Below are 17647 nucleotides of genomic sequence, written 5' to 3' on the forward strand. Positions count from 1 at the left end.
ATCAAGCCAAAGAGGGAGATCCAAAAATTTATGTGAATGTTTCATCTCAAAAAGCACATCTATTTCTATTTCCAGAACTTCATTTCAGCTATCTTTTTTTTAATCACTGTACTCTTCATTTCATTTATATTTTAGTAAATTAATAACCTAAAATGTCTATTACCACATATTAAACAGCATAGAAATAGATGGATTTGGCCTCTATGTCAAGGTTACATGAAACATGATCACTGAATTCCGTTCCTGGTTGTGGTTCAATTCTGTGTTGCTGAAGAAAGCTTGATTCTTGTTTGACATTTCAAGCCATTTCAGATATTACTTGCCCGAAAGGTTTCTCTTTTCTCCTTTATAAATCTAAGCCTACATACCCTAAAAACAGATGAAGTATCCAGACTGGCCCTCTTCATTTGTATCACGCTACTGTACTTCCAGATAACATTGTAAATCTAACAAGCAATTTAAATAAAAGATATTGAAGTAAAAGAAGTTCAAAGGATGCAAGGTAGAAATTGCTAGTTTACCAACATCCCTGGCAAATGGTTCTTACATAAATCTTTGCAGGGTTAAAATATCACTGGTATGCCAGAAAACTCAAAATCTCTTGCAAACGATGCAGATCAAGTTTAATGAGACAGATCGCACTACATACTTCAACTCTTTCTTTACTTCATTTTTTTTTTAAACGAAAAAAGGCAGTAATTCCAAGACTTCAATTCCAGTAGCTGCATTCAAACTGCCAGAGAGATTCTAGAAGTTAGAATGCATTCAGTAAACTGAAGTTTCAGAAAAACATGGAAAAAAAAGTTTCCTGTATCCAATACACCTATAGCAATTGTAAATTGTAACTCTAGATACATTTGCCTATGCAATGATATGGTAAGTAACAAATAAAGGCCTCAATTTTTACAGATTTGGCATACTTACAGTAATTTCAGATCCTGAATTTGTTTTCCACTTGTACATTTTTATTTTCTGGTATTAAATCAGAATGTGTTCATAACACTAGTCACAATTGCAGTCCCCCTCTCCATTGTTTCCTTAAAGTAATCCCTGTAAGTGCCAACAACAAAATAGCAAAAATAGCCAGGGGTAGATCAACAAAAATAAAAAACCTAGGTACAAGCCAGCTCCAAGCTTAGTTCAAACCCCTGCACACTAATTTTGTATATAGAAGAGAGCAAAGCTTCCTGCTAGCTGTGATTACATACATTTAATCCTATCAAACCACAGCTGATGACTATCTCAGTATCTCACACATGCATTTCTAAAGCGGATGAATACAGCTGAACAATTAAAAGTAAAAAATAAAAAAATTAAAAATTAAAAAGCTGGAAGATACAGTCCCATTTGTATTGATATCTTAAAACATTAAAGAAACACTTGTAGAAAACATTCATTCTTTTACTGGATATCTAATCCAGAACATTAATATTGTACAAGTCAATTCAATATCCTATAGTTGCAAGAACTTGCAAGTTCCTATAAACTAGCTAAGTTCCTATAGAATAGCTAGGTTATGGATAACATTTGTATGCAGTTTTACATCCTGAGCTACTCAGACATGTTCTTCCCCCAAGTTTGACTTTGAAATAATAATAATAATAATACAGCAGAGTAATAGTAAAAGCAAGTACTGCTATTTCTGTGCTACCATTTCTCTAAAACCATATCCATGAAATAATTACAAATGAACAAAATGAACTTCATATATTATATGCCAAGTACAGATTTCCAAGTATCCTGAGATTTTATTGTAGAAGCAGCAACCAAAAAATAACACCTAAAATGAAGGTAAGGAGCTCAGATATACTATGAGCAAATTTATTACAACAGTGCATCACACAAAATATCATATTTGCCACTTAGCCACCAATTCTGCAAATACTAATGCACAGGTTACCTTACTACAGATACCCAAGTAGTTCCCTTGGGTTCAGTCAAAAAATTCTATGGTACCAGCTCCTGGGGCATATACTTCCCATCCTATGCATGTCAATATAGAATGCTCTTCTCTCTGCCCTAGCCTTACTTAGAAAAAAATAAAATAAAATCTTCCTTATGTTCCTTTCTATAAAAGTAATATTTAAATAAGAAACAGAAATAATATCACATTTAAAGAAAAATTACATTAAAAAAAAAAAAAAGTATCAGCAACGGCATTTTGTGCTTTGAAAATTTCAAATTATCCCAGGTCCAAAATAGGAGTTCAATATGACTGTGCACTAATGAGTTCATTTACATATGTCTTCAAAATTTATTGTACCACAACTTCAAGTAAAATTTAGTCCCAACAGATTTTAATGAAAACAATTTTCTTTTATCAGAATAAATACTTAGTGGATTCTGTCATCTGTAATCCATTCTTTGCATAAAGAAGTTACAAAATTTAGACTTGCATTAAAAAAAAAAAAAAAAAAGTTATGACAGATCAAAGTATTTCCCACCAATCAAAAGAATCACTATCTAATATCACTTGTTCAATTTAAAGTTTGGAGAAGTTTTATCTTTGCTTTGGACCAACAACTTCAGTGATGACAGAAGAGATGCTTTGCCGTTTGCCACTATTCGTCGGGGATAGCTGGTCTGTCTGAGCAGACTACTGTCTTTCAACACTATCAGGTAAAACACTGAACAATACAACACTTTTTAAAAACAAAACAAAACAAAAAAAACCTCTCAATTTTCTGACATTCTCAGGTATACAGAACTTGATACAATACAATGCTCACATTGTGAATACATAAAGCTAGGACGTGCTTGAAATCTGGGCCCAGTTAAACTCAAACACCAAAGCTCATAGGCAGTTTCTGTAAACAGAAATCATTTTACAAAACAGGCATCAACTCACTTTAAAAACCTCTAGGAATCCAAGTTTGGTCCTAAAAATCTCACTTGACTTGCTGTCGAACAAAGAACTAAATTTGAGACATTAAAGAATGTCTCGAATAAAACTACAATTTAAGCACTCCCTTTTGTGCCATTTGAAGGCAGCAGAGACAGGCCAGAAACATTTACTGAAACAAAGTCGTTGCATAGCTCATCTGGCTTGGAAAAGCCAATACCAAGGGAGCAAGCATCAGAAGAGACTATTGATTAATGCTGGCTCTGAATTATTTTTAATCTTTTTTTTAGTTAATCTTATTTTGTAACACATGCCAGTGGAGCATCAATAGCTTAAGAATTCTTTTCTTCAAAATCTTCACATATAATATAAGGATTTGTTTTATTAATACTCAAATTTGCTGTGGTTCTTCTATAGAAGACTCAAGTGATTTTGTGGCAGGATGTAAAATAAAAATTTACTCAAAAACAGATCTACACAATTGAAAACTTTGGAGGAAAACCGAAATTCTTTATTGATTAAAAAGGACTAGCGAAAACAACGTAGCTAGTCCTATAACTTAAGGGCAGAACGAGAACCTTCTCCAAAGATACGATTGCTCAAATGGCTCTTGAAAATAGGACTTTTATGAACAGACATATTTAGAAGATATTTCTCTAGCTTCCTTTGAACATGATTTCTTACTGAAAACCATAATATAAAAGGGAGAATATTTTAGTACCTGAATTTAGCATAGAGAAGAAAAAAAAAAAAAAAAAAGCTTTGGCAAAAGGGGTTTTTGTTCCCTTTTTCATCATCCTTCCTCACTTCTCTGATGTGCATTCCCACAAGCACTTGAGTGATGTGCTGAGAACTAAAGGGAAAAACCATGGAGCAAGAACTAAATAATGAAAATAAGTACTGAGAAACATCTGATTCCTATTTATGTTTATTGTTGGCTGATAAGAATCAGGCATATCAGTGACAAATCTCAAAAGCAAAAATGAAGAAAAAATGTTTATTCCTCTGGTTTGGCATCACATCGAAAAACTTAGGAGCTATTTTGAGTTTATAAGAATGTATTTCATGCCTAAAACTGATGCTAAACACAAACGAAAATCCTTTCTAAATACTATAACAACTATGTGCTTCCAATTGTTGCCTTATACCAGCTGTTACCACCTCTGCAGAACGGCCTTCACCATGGAATACTTCACCTGTATCAAGTTAAGTATTTACATAAATCTTTGCAAGACTGGAGCTGTAGCCTTCTTTAAATGCAAAATGGTAAACTTTTATATACCTACACTTAATGTTTTTGTAAACTAATCTATAAATTCATTATAGAGAGGGGAAATTGTCTGAGCTTTATGATAGAATGACTAACAATGACATTTTCTAAATCTTCTTGAAGAGTGGAGATAAAATAAATTGGGCTTTCGCTAGTACTGAACTGTACCTGTTATGGTATGGGGTTTTTTTTGCTTTAAACAGAGCTGGGTATATCCCTGCACACCCCATAATATGAGAATTTTTGTTTTCTAAGGATCTTGTGTTTTTTCTTGCTTTCTTCTCCCTTTATTTCTAGTTCAAATGAGAAAAGCTTTTCTTCCCTATGCTGTTGCCTCTTTACTACAGGGTCTTGGTAAAAACCAGTAATTACACATTTCTTATCGTTGTTCTTATCTTGTTTGCTATTTGGCTGTTCTGGTAGTCTCATCTGTCATGTCTCATCTTCCAACTAACATTTTCTCCTCTTTCTAAGCACATAATGTTAGCAGGTGAGTCGAGTAATTGGCCTTGGCTCCCTTCACAGTGAGAGGAGGGGAAAAGCTGCTGCAGTGTGTGACTTAGTTCTAGTACACATAGCAGCAGAGACAGGCCAGATCCTCTGGAGCTGCTCTATCTGTAACAGCATTGCTCCCTATTTTCAGCTGTACTGTTGTTCCATCTTCAAGAAGTTTAGCACTATTTTAAAAACACCAAAATCTTACAGGTTTAAAAAAAAAAAAAAAAAAAAAAAAAACTCACTTTTACCTAATTCACTAAGTGCAACAAATGAAGGTACCGTCTTGATTAATATCAATGTCATTTGAACTCTCTACTATTTACTGACTTTTACTCATAATTTTTATGGCAAAAAAAAAAAAAAAGGAAAGTTGTCAAAGCTCTCTAGGGATTTTAGACATAGCCAAGTAAATAGTACATTGAGCATACTGCAGTATGCAGTTCATACCAAGAAAAATGAGGTTACAGATAAAACCTGAATGGATGAGATAACTGGCAGTAACCACAAGAGGTTACCAAAGTCACTCAGAAAGAATGGGGATCTTGGACAATCCAGCAACTGTTACCAGGACCAGCATTTTTTCTTCCAATGATCATGGTTGGCTCATTCTTGGCAGCATGCTTGAACTTTCAGCAGTAAGGTATCTCAGATGGAGATTGATTTTATATCATGAAAAATTATGCAAAACACTAAAAGGAAGTTCCAAGGTTTTTCTTCAACTCTAGCCCCCCCCCCCCCCCCAAAAAAAAAAAAAAAAAAAATGGACATCATTCCATTTAGGCTGCTTGCTCCCTTTAATAGAAACATGCTCTTGTACTTCTGAAGTCATTAATGCCTGCACTTACTTTCAATTTGGTTTGTTTCTTTTCATAATCCCAGTAAGTACAATGATCTTTACCTCCTTTATTGCATAACAACAAGCTGCTGCTGCATAACAGTTTACATCTCAACAACTTCAGTGTTCTGCTGAGCCTTCACAATCTCCAGCATAGTTAAGGCCTGGAAAAATGTCTATAATGCAGTATGCCTTTTTTTTCCCCCGAACAGAGTTGCTAATAAAAATATTGCATGTGGATCATTCAATGCATCTTTAATACTTAATTTGACATCCTTACCAGAGCTAATTTAATGGAAGATGGCTTCACCTAAGGAAGAGAACACCTATAATGATTCAGTATTTAATTTGAAAAAAAAAAAAAAAGAAAAAAAAAAAAAAAGAAAAAAAAAACTTTTTTTTTCTTTCCAAAAGGAGACTCTATGGGAACTTCATGATTTAGTCTCTGCTGACAATTTAAGTCTTATAATAATTCCATCCACGAAAAGTTTCAATGACAACAATAATATTGCTCATTGCAATACTTTGCCACATGTATGTGGACAAATTTGTTAACCAAATTAAGAGCAACAACGCTCCAATAAAATGTTACAACTGCTGTGCTATGGTTTAAATAAAGCTCTTGAAGGTCTTCAATCTTGCAGAAAATAGGTATAAAAACCACAGATGCAACACTTCTGGTAAAAATAGGAATATTTAACAAACATTGCTAATATCACATTTTCAGTGTAAGGCTCTAGCTAATACATTTCATACAGTTACACTTTACACTACAGAATACGCTGATTTTTTTTTCCTAGTGCTTTTCAGCAAATTTTCTTTAAGGTATTTTAAATCTGCTGTTGAATGTGTGTATTCTCATTCGGGAACACTTTCAACCATTTTTGTGATGTCTTCTAGCAAGTGTTTTACTGCTTATGTTTCAGCTGCTGTAACAGAAAGCCTGAGACTAAATAATTGAGGCCACAAAAGCATTAGGAAATTCTTCTAATTCTTTGTGCCAATACCGTTAGGCCCAATCACTAAGACCATAATAGAGGATTAATAAATAAATTACCAAAGCAGATACAGCTTTACTACAAGAAGGAGCGGTACTATAAGGAGTATATGTTCTTAAATACTAAGCAGCAGCTTGGCTTTATAGATAGGCCTGATAGATATTTGCTCTACTATTTAGTATTGCAAAGCTCATCTCAGCAAATATATTTTCTATATGTAACATATATTTTAATATATTTTTATTATACTTTAATGGCACTGTTATAGGAAATGGCACTAGCATCTTAAAAGTTACAGTTTATAAATAATTCATGCTATATAAATCAAAAGGTAAAACTGCATAAAACCGAATGGCTGCAACAATGCTGTTACTTCAGTTTAAATTTCTCTTTGGTGGTATGCACTTGGCATACATACATATGGAACATTTCCAAATACATGGAAAAGCATCCTCTTTTCTATTTTGGTAAAATTTACATGAAATATCATTATAACATAATGTACAGATTATGATAAACTACACTGTTCTGCAGTTCCTTCAAAATGTCACAAGCATCCATGACTGAACATATCTTCATAATGTTTAAGAGGTTAAAACATTTAGGTAAAAGTATTCATCTTAGAAGTGCAAGAAATTTCACTTCTGAATTTTTTGTGCATATGTCTTTTCCTGAAGAACATTATCCTTCAGAACCATTTTTTATAGTAAGTTCTTATATCATATATATTAACTATGCTGATGATAACCTCCTTTCCTTACCCCTCCCTCCCCCCAAGTGTGGAAGAAAACAAATAACTCTGTATAACTCATATGCTCAATAAAAATCATCTAGTACCAATTTACAGCCTTTAACCTCTCCCCCGACACACACATGGAGTGTACCTGGATATCTGGATGTATTGTTTTCTGCAACTGCTTTCAAGCAAGTTTTTTTTTTCAAGCTTTTTTTTCAAGCAAGTCATTAATGATGATGTTAGGAGAAACTAACTACTCATTTCAGTAATTTAACAAACTTCTAGTATAAAGTTAGAACAGTTATGTTAGCATAAATCCAATTGATTAGTACCATACAACTTTTTAAGTGATCTAAAATTAATCTGACTTCTTAAAATCAAGTAATATACTATTAAAATTCTTGGATTAATAAACATAACAACATTTGTCATTTTCACTGTACTTTACAATTTTCTTGTACTCTTGACCAACATGTAAACAACTCTCAGTATAAAGCGTAGGATTTCAAACTCCAAAACCCGTTAGTACTAGTAAATGAAGCATATGTTTAACTATGAAAAAAAAATTACTCTGCTAGAATTACCTTTCAGAAATAAGTCAAATAAAAACAAAACAAAAAGTGGATTTTGACATTTTATATTTTGTTGAATACCATTACTGCACAGGCAATCACTGTCTCTTACATATAAATTAACAGCCTACCATCTGTCAAGTGTTCAGATAATCACAGGGTTTAATGCACAATATGGTTATTAGAATGTGACCTGACAAAAGAAGGAGAATGCAACCTAATTTGGACAACGAAATCTATGATCTCACTTGCAAATGACAGTTTGACAAGCTATTATTCTGCATTTTGGCTTCTACAGTAAAAGCAATTTTACGCATACGTAATTCTATTAGTCATACAGCCAACTGCCTGTGGAAGATTACTTCGAACTATAAAATTTGCTTGGTCATTCAGGATTTTGAACTTAATTCTTACACAAATATTTGCAACATGAATAGGAGTTTAATGATCTGTACATACATACCTAGGAATAAAATACAAATCACTAGGCAAAAATAATCCTCTGCGATGCTACCATTAACTGTAACTACAGACTTCCCCTGTGAATTTTCAAGTAAGCATGCAAAAACTCATTAAATCCATTAATTACCTATATATCAACTGATGTCTGCTTTTTCCAGAGTATAAGCGTACAGGACAGCTCTGTATGGAATCTGTTTCCCATCTTTGGTATCTGCTAATGAGCACCATTAATGATTATTTTTATTCAGAATAATACTTACATGCCACTTTTATGGCCTATTCCATGTGCAATACCTTGTTTTTGCCAAGGTAAAGATTCATGACAGTTGTCTCTACTCAAGACTACTAAAAAATCCTATTATTCTCTACTAAAAGAAAACTGTAACCTGGCAAGCCTCATGCGCCCACGGCTCCCACATTTTTCAAAGCCTCAACTGCATTGTTAACGCTCCAATAAAATATGTTTCCAAAGGATATACTCTAAAGATTACTTCAAAGTGTAAAATAAATGCTTGAGAAAGATGAAGTTATGTCTTCAGAAAAAAAGAAAAAGCATTCTGAGACAGTGACAAAACAAAAAAGTTTGACATAAGCAGTTATATTACCTGGAGGACTTCAGCAGGATAATAACCATGTAATTAGTAAAACCAACATGTGAGGAAATCTTATTTCTTTATTTTTTGACTCCACTGAGCCTCTATTCTTTTAACTTTCATGTTTTCTTTAGTTATGACAAATTCTATGTTTTCTTACCGTGTTGGCTTGGTACGTTTGTGAGTTAGTGGACTGAACCTCTGCAGCAGAGAATCACGGGATCAGCTTGACACCACCAAACACACAGACATGAAATTTAAGAACAATGTGATGAAACGATCACAAAAATCTCCAGAAGGAGGGGAAAAAAAAATAAAATTTTAAAAAACTCAGATCATGGTTTATGCAAGGCCTATCGGCACTTCAGAGTGCTTACAGCTATACAAAACAGCGCTTACCAGACAACAGACTGCTATTCAGATTACCAGATTTACTAAAAGAGAACAATAATAAGAACAATAAGAACAATAAGAGCAAACCCCAAGGAAGGAGTATTTAGGAACTGAATGAATCATTTAGGTTCAGTTTTACATGTAGTAAAAAAAATACCTATTAAATGATAGAAGGTATCAGTTGTACAACATAAACATCACAAACTAGCATTTTCCAAAGCACCTGAGTGACCTATGAGCTTTATCCTTGTTTTAAAGATCCCACAATCTAATTAACATGCAGGATACCAGGCTCTCAAATACCTTATAATGCACATAGTAGGATTTATAAAACATGCTTAGCTGCGTCATCAGAACCTGTAATTGCTTTGTGAAACTGGCTTCTGAGTACTGATGAGCCTTCATGTAGCTCATGGAGAAGTTACTCTGTGATAAAGCTAAGAATAATCATTACACAGACTACTAATTCTCTGGATGTCTCAGTGTGTAGTAAGCGCAAGGTGGTACATCAAACAAAAGCATCTTAGATTAGTGTGAACTATGAATGTTTACCTAGGGAATGACTGTAGAGAAACCACTAAGCAGTAAATTCAGTGGAATTCAGATTCATTGAATTCACCAGGTAAAAAAAAGCATTAACCTTACTCAAAGTCAAGCGTCTTGCAAAACTGGGATTTAGGTTCTCCAGTCAGTTGGGTACATCTGAAAAAATTACCCCTAAATTTAACCACTCAGAACATTATTCCTTACAGTAACTGACAACTTCTAATTGACTTCAGGCTTTTCCTAGAAAACACTGCACATCAAATCCAGATTATGAAAGTTAGAGAAATATAAACAGAACTGTATTTGCCTAGTTAATAGCTATTAAGGACTATATTCGGGGCAGGCTTGCAGTGAGACTAACCGAGAAGTTAACCTTCTGTGATAGTTGCTAATTGCCAGCTACTCCAGTGACTGGGGAAGCAGATCTCTGTGACCACAGCTGCTAAATGACACCCGGTCAGCTTTACTGCTGTACATGGCACTTCAAACAGAATGGAGTTGGTCAGCCTTAAATAACGGTGCCAGTGATGATTTCAAGTTACAATATTTGGAGCAAGCTGTGAAAATAACTTGGCCCCAACAGGATGTTCTAGAGGCTCCACGTCTCACTTCGGGCAAAATGCTTCTGGAATACAGCTTCTGCTGCACTTTTAGAATTTACAGCTTGTGCTGGCAGAAGTAGGGCTGGAAAAAAAAGACTTCTGGGTCAAAGCCTGCCTGAGTGGTGAAAGGAAAAGCTTCCCACAGATGGTGTGACTCTCAGGTGGAAGAACAGAACAGTGGGGCTTGCCAGAGGTGGTTTACAGCAGACAGGTAATTTGCCTGGCTCTGGAACAGTTCTGAACTGCAAGGGACCTCCTCCAGCACCACCATCAAAACAGCTGGTTAAGAAAACACCCGTATGGGACAGGCTGCACACTTCAAGAGGGACCAGCACAAAAATCTGAAAGCATGCTTGTGATACAGTAAGAGTAACACCTTCCAGCATCCTCTGCTTGGAGCTGGCAAAGAATCTCTCTAGGTATACTAAACATATCACCTCTTCTTTTCTGCATAAAGACGGAACTATATACAGAGTTCTGTGCACAAAATTCTATGGATAAAGCCTAGGCATTTATTTTCCTGTATCTGTACATCTCCATGAAGAAAGTATAAAAAGGGGGGGGGGGGGGGGGAGTGTATGAAAACACCTTAAAATCCAGTTTTCAGGATGTAATTTTTACTCCTTACACCCTGAAAATGATGCTAAGAATATATATATATATATAGGCTACTAGAACACTGTTTTCACAAAGTTTTATTTCCTCTCCCCCAAGACAGAATACATTTACAGATGTTGTGTGTTAGGTTTCCCACTTCTTTTCTAAACAACTAGCACATCAAAATACATTTTGTTTACCTATGTAAAAGTTTCATTCTGAAGATTCAGCGTATCATATTTTGAATTTCTTTTGCTCAGGGAGGAAAAAGTGACTTCATGGGAAGCTAATCAAAGTTTTGCATTTTAGGGCTAATTTGCAAGTTCTCTGGCCTATGCTGTTCGAAAAGGCATTTAAATAAACATGATTCACCCCTCTCACCTTGTCTTCCTTATTTTCTCATGGGAACATGAAATTAAATACACTACTATCAGCTTTTAAATAGTCAGAAAGACAATGCGACTTTTCTAACCAAAGCATTTAAAATAATTTCTCACCAATTCAAGGGAAGGGAAAGATGAAGATTGATGTCTGATTATTCCAAATCAGCAAAAACGCAAGAGTAGGAGCTGACCTAAAGTAGCCTATTACAGTTACCTAAACAAATGGCAATGAGAATAGCTTCATACACTGTATAAGGAATATACTGTAGGGGGAAAAAAAAAAAAAAAAAAAAGAGTAACTTTGGTAATCAAAGAAGCTCATACTTTTCACTTCCTTTTAGAATATTCTGGCATTAGTACTGCCTGTACATTTGCTTCTCTATAATAATTTCATTGCTAACAAGATCAGAGGAAATGATTTATTCCACCCCCAGTCTTCCTACATTTGTACGTCATCCTATGGGACACTGGCTTTCTGAATTGCTTTTGGCCATCTGATATTATATTACTGCAGCCTTCCTCAGAAGGAGCCAGAAAAAAAAAATCAAAATAATTACATTAATTCTGGGAATCAAAGCTTATTGACTTTCCCTTGAGCTATAATACCAAAAAGCCAGTTACAGAAGTTGCCAACTTATTTAATGATACCACCAACTCCTCCCTGAACTCATCAAAATATCTCTGAAAACATTCTCAAAAAAATTTTTGATGTATAGCAATACATTATTAACTCTAGTTCATCTCAATGCTGAAGATAGCAACTTTATCTGCCGCTGTTCCTTCTACCTGTTTGTGCCTAGCATAACACTGAAAAACATTGTCATTGCAAGGAAAAAACCTTCAAGGGTGCTCTGAATTGTCACATTCGCAAGCAAACCAACATCTCATTTTCACAACCCAAGTATGTCTTATTTATTCTACAAAACTCAGGAAAAGCTTTTATTAGAATACAGTTCTAATACAAATAAACATCCTATACCCACACAGTAGTTTATTCTGAGAACATAAGTTCATAACATATTCTGCAGTATGAATGCTGCACTGGACGCAGTACCTATGTACCATTGTCGGGTTTTAGGGATCAGTCTGAGTAACCACTACCCCACAAAAAAGGGCTACTTACACATGTATTTGTCCCATAAAATAGAAAAAATGGAAGTGAGATTTTGTTTGCACCCTGTCTCCTAAATAGTGCAAAAATTTTAATGGAACTTCAGTGTGTATTCTATACTATCTGATATAGACCTGAATTTTTATCTTACCCATCTTTCAAACAAAAGGTATTTACCTTCAGTTAGTATGGAGTTGCAGCTTCATTTAAAGAAGTGCAAATAAACCTGAAATGAAAATAAAAACTACAAACAAGTTAAGATAGAAATGCTGCTTTATGTTGAAGGAATTTAAGTGTATTCTAAAAAAACACTGAAACAATCTGGCATGACCTACTGGTTTAAGAGTAAAAAGGTAAAAAAAAAAATCTCCTCCAAAATCCAAATAAAAGAAAGTCAGACTTGATTTGTTTTTACAAATTCATGGCCACAATTTGGCATATTTAACTAAAATAAATGTTGCTAAAACCTGACTTAAGCTAAATAAAATATATTAATAGGCTGTAAAATAGTGGTAATATAAATATGTCGTTTTAGGGTAATAAAAATAAGCAGGTTTACCTATATTTTAAATCACGTGTGAATTAGAGTAGGAATTTATACTCCCTCATGCAGAGTACCGAACACTAAGATTAGGAAAAAGAAGACTCAATTAGCTACCGTAGCTTCCTAGTTCTAACCATTAGAAACAGAACATTTGAGAGGTAAAAGACTATGACATTTCAAAACAAGGACATGGCAAAAAGCCATCCTCTCCTTTTAGCACTGAATCCAAGTTGGAGTTTCTCAGCAATGAAGCCACTCCTAAACACTCAGCCTCACTGAAACCTCACAGCTCAGTTTGCCTCTGGTAGCTCCTCTGGGCAGGGAGGGACAGCTACCAGACAGGGTCTTCTGGGAGAGCAGCTGGAACAGACTGTTTAGCTTCTATTTTCTTTGCTGCTCTGTCTATTGAGAAAATTAGCATAGATTCCAACAAACTCTCCTTTTATTTGAAAACAGAGGGGGAGGACAGTAGTTTGAGACACAAAAATGTGGTGTAGGCTTAAAGATGCTAATAGGAGATTTTCAGAAAACTGTTTAATGAGAAATAATTTATTAGAGAGCTGCATTGCAGTACAGTTATAGAGCAGTCACTGTCACTGAATTATTAGGGATAACAAAATACTGCAACTTTGATCTAAATGGTTGTAATTTTCTATTTTTAAACTGAAATACTATAACTTCCTATATTGCAGCAGTAAGATTATTTAGATATTAAAATTTGTCACCGTACAAAAATGGCATTACTCATAGCTAGAATGGATAAGCAGAAATGATGGTGAAGCAGCACAGAAGTAATGAAAATTACAATTTATATATAAATTGGAATTCTCATAGAATTAAGTCAGCTTTTTATGTTGACAGCATATAGCATAAGAGACAAAATTAGAATCCTTATTTAATTTCTACTGAGAGTTCAAAACTGCAATTTCAGAAGTGCTTGATAAAGAATGTCCTTTTTGAAAATTGATTTGCATTAACCTTTTGACGGTCTACCTAATTGAATTAGTTTAAAGGGTGTCTAACATCTGCAGTGACATGTGCTACCTCTGTTCCACTCCTAACAGAATTCCCTTGCTGGGCTGATGATTTCACTGATAGCCACTGATTTCAGTGGCTATTCCTTCAGGAATATTTTAAATGTAAAAAAATAAGAATTCTGTTGCACATGATACTTTCACCAGAAAATCAGCCATGTCTGACAGACTGTCAACTGAAATGGTTTTGGTTTGAGTTTTCTTTTTTTGGTTTTGGGCATGGTGGTTTTTTTGGTTGTTTGTTTGTTTTTCTTTCTTAAGAATTGATAACATTTGAAAGGAAAGTGATTTTAACTGAAGAATTACCTGACTTATTTCAGTCACCTTTCATAACAGAATGATTCAACATCTGTTAGATGCAGAATTTCAGCTTTACAACTAAGTAGTTGTAAATTATTTTTTTTATGAGGAAATAAAGCGAGACTTGTTAATAAGACACAAGGTAGCAGTTACACTTCTTTAAAACTTGAGGAACACATTATTATTTAATTTCTGTTTGTAGATGAACCTGATCATAGAATCATAGAATATCCCGAGTTGGAAGGGACCCGTAAAGTCCAACTTCAAGTCCAACTCCTGGCATTGCACAGGTCTACCCAAAAACTGTTTACAGGTAACAGCTCATAGCAAAAACTACCCAAAAACTGAGTACAGATAACAGTTCATAGCATCAGTAAGCCACACTGAGGAAAGTGAACCTAAGATGTTCCCAAAAAAGAACAGTTTACGAAGGTTAACTGCTTTATTTCACTTAGAAAAAACACCCCTGATTACAACAAATTTCCACTTTACCCAAGAAATATTAGTATAACAATGACAACTAATAACTAATCCTGAGACAATTGCAAATTTCTATTTGAACCTCCAAATCATAAAGTGTTATCGAATCAAAGCCTCGGTAAAAGTTCACATTTCAGGTTGTATAAAGCCACTGCATCTTATTCATACCACGATGTACAGAATTTTAACACCATATGATGCAGTCACCTGGAAAACACATTACTACTGCCGTTACCTCACTCTCCATCCATACTTAAATTCTAACATAAATTTGGCAGCTGCTATGTAGAAAACTTTTCAAGTTAGAAATCAATGTGGCATACAGGCTGAAAGGTGTAATCCTAGTTTTCAAGGTGTGGAAAACAATCTTCAGGAACTTGAAGGACAATGCCTGCTAAGCTCATGCAGTAAATACATTGGCAAAGATGAGGAATCAGAAAATCCTTCCAAGCAGTGTTTCTGTACGAACGTTCAGAAATAAGAAAAAAAAATCCTTCATATAAGAGGATAAAACCCACCAGTTTGCATGGATTTATTTTTTTTTAAATCGCACTATGTATTTAAAATCCCTATGACGTATGTGAAATATGAAGAAATATTTGTACAAATTATATACACCTATATTCCATACTTAGTAAAAATCCTTTTCCTGTTCAGTAAAGGAACAATGTGCATAATATTACTATTGTCCTTGACAAAAAGACATTTTTCCATGCTGTCTGCAACTGAGGAAGTGACTCAGAACTCACCAGTCCTGATTTGTGAAAAAGGAATTAAAATTTATATAACTGCAACATCACCTTGGCTGTATCTGAAATCGTTAAGACAACATGACATAGAAAAACAATTATAAAAACTAGTAACGAGAAAAATTACTCCATTCAGCTGTTCAATTTAGACGGACAAAAAGATGTGGTATCGACACACATACTAAACTTTACCCACTTCATTTCTGCTTCCTTTCTCAACAATCCATCCTGTTCAAAACAACACCCACTGCAAAGTGGTTGCTGCTAAGATAGTTTGTTTTGAGCTACAAAGCCATGACAGAAACATCATGGCACAATATGTTTTTGTTTTTTTGCTCTGAAGGGCCCTGTTTACAGTGTGAAAACCTCCTTCTCTCTCAAGTACTCTATTTTAGAATAATCTGTTTTCTTCCTGTCCAAGTTATTTAAAACTACGTACTTGTCATCAATGCATAGCAAAACTCCCAGTGATGCCATTTCTAATGCTTCTGTAAACCAGTTACCAAACTGAGGCTTTATATGAAGCATTACTTTGTTTCATCTACTAAATGTTGTACTACCAATTGAATACTTTATCCTGAAAACCAAAAGCTTCAGAACAGTCGTTTAACAGCTACTACATAAACAAGTACAAAAAAAAAAAAGTGAAGAAATGTGAATGCAACATGCTACTCTAATTCAATACAGTAAAAGAAAGATTCTTTTACTGACTCATTTCAGAGACAATATATCAAAGGCAGCAAATGTTTTTATAGCCACTGAAAATACGAAAGACAATTCTTGATTCTAAGCATAACATCCAATCCTCATATTTACTGAGACTTGAGAAATAAAAAAGAATAAAAAGATTTTCACCCCTTCCCAGAAAATAGATTAGGTAGGCATGACATTTTTCTACTTCACTGTCGCATGCATTTATAAGCTTTCCTTTTGTAGCATTTATGAATTCAAATGGTGCTAGGGTTAAGTTGCAGGAAAGCAATTTGGCATGCATGCATTGAATTTTATCAAAGAAAGCAAAAGCAGTCCATGAGGTCTGGACTGACCTTAGAGCATAAGTATTTATTTTGGAGATTCTAAGAGCTTATCAATTGTGTCTCGTAAGAGGGAACCTAAATTCAATCGCACTTGCACACAGTGTCACCTTAATTCAATGAATCACCTTTCAGTTCTGTTGGTGTGTCAATAATAAAGTTGTTATTCTATTACTATAAATATTATCCAAATAAATAAATTCTATGTATAAGTAAAAAGGGCATATTAGTCCTACATTTTACAGGATTTTACAGAATATAGAAGCAGGTTTCCAAAGTCAGCTACTTCCAAATCCAGATAATTTATTTTAAAAAAATCAACCTATGCTGTTCAATGCAATTATATTTTCAAATTGTGTGTATATATAGCAGTGATGCCTTCTGTAAACAGCTATCCCACAGAAAATATTAGAATAATCTTACAAGCAAATAGTTACCACAGAAAATTGTCTTAGAAATTTCAGGTACACAAAAGAGGTAATTTGGAAAAAAGATCTTTAAAGTACCGCTGTTTTCACCAAGTAAGCTATTTGTAAATTATTCTGCTGAAATACAAATGCATTCCTGTTCTCCAGGAACAGGACACTACTATTTTATTTCAAGGTAGGATTCCTTCCATTTGTTTGTGGAAGTTGAGCAGTCAGTGTTTCCAACTCTCAAGTCCACAATAAATTAAAGAAATGCATTAGAATCAATTAGTGGGGAAACATTTACAAGAAATGTGCCTCTTAATGACAAAGGCACTTGACCAAAAGCAGAACTACTGTAGCATGAGCACTGAAACAATGTGCAAGTGGCCGGCATTTCCTGAACACTTCCATCTTTCTGCCAATTAAGCATTGCCATTATTTCCAGGTACCGATGTGGCAGTGATTAAGATTCTATTATTATTTTTTCTTCTTCAATCACTCTCCCTCCATCCTTTTTTGTCCTTCCCTGGTTATTTCCTTTAATTGTTGGAAAATCTGAGACTATTTTAAAACCAGCAGCACACAGAAGCTATCATGTCACTGACACTGAACTCAAGTCCCATGTTTGATACATTCCAGGTACGCCTACATCTTTTAT

At 34.4% G+C, this 17647-nt stretch overlaps 1 protein-coding gene across 3 annotated transcripts in view; it reads right to left on the bottom strand.

The window, feature by feature from the left end:
- Positions 1-17647, bottom strand: part of FHIT (fragile histidine triad diadenosine triphosphatase) — a 561152-nt gene that overhangs the window by 523005 nt on the left and 20500 nt on the right. Inside the window, exon 1 of one of the 3 annotated variants that reach the window (XM_035337739.1) lies at positions 3564-3690. The exons of 1 other annotated variant lie outside the window; for it this stretch is intronic. In XM_035337739.1, the coding sequence (XP_035193630.1) occupies positions 3564-3664 (101 nt within the window). In that variant the 5' untranslated portion in view covers positions 3665-3690. Of the gene's footprint in view, positions 1-3563; positions 3704-17647 lie in introns of those variants that run through there. One more of the 3 variants, XM_035337740.1, reaches the window with a different exon arrangement.

The sequence above is a fragment of the Oxyura jamaicensis genome, chromosome 12 (assembly GCF_011077185.1).
Source record: "Oxyura jamaicensis isolate SHBP4307 breed ruddy duck chromosome 12, BPBGC_Ojam_1.0, whole genome shotgun sequence".
Taxonomy (NCBI): domain Eukaryota; kingdom Metazoa; phylum Chordata; class Aves; order Anseriformes; family Anatidae; genus Oxyura; species Oxyura jamaicensis.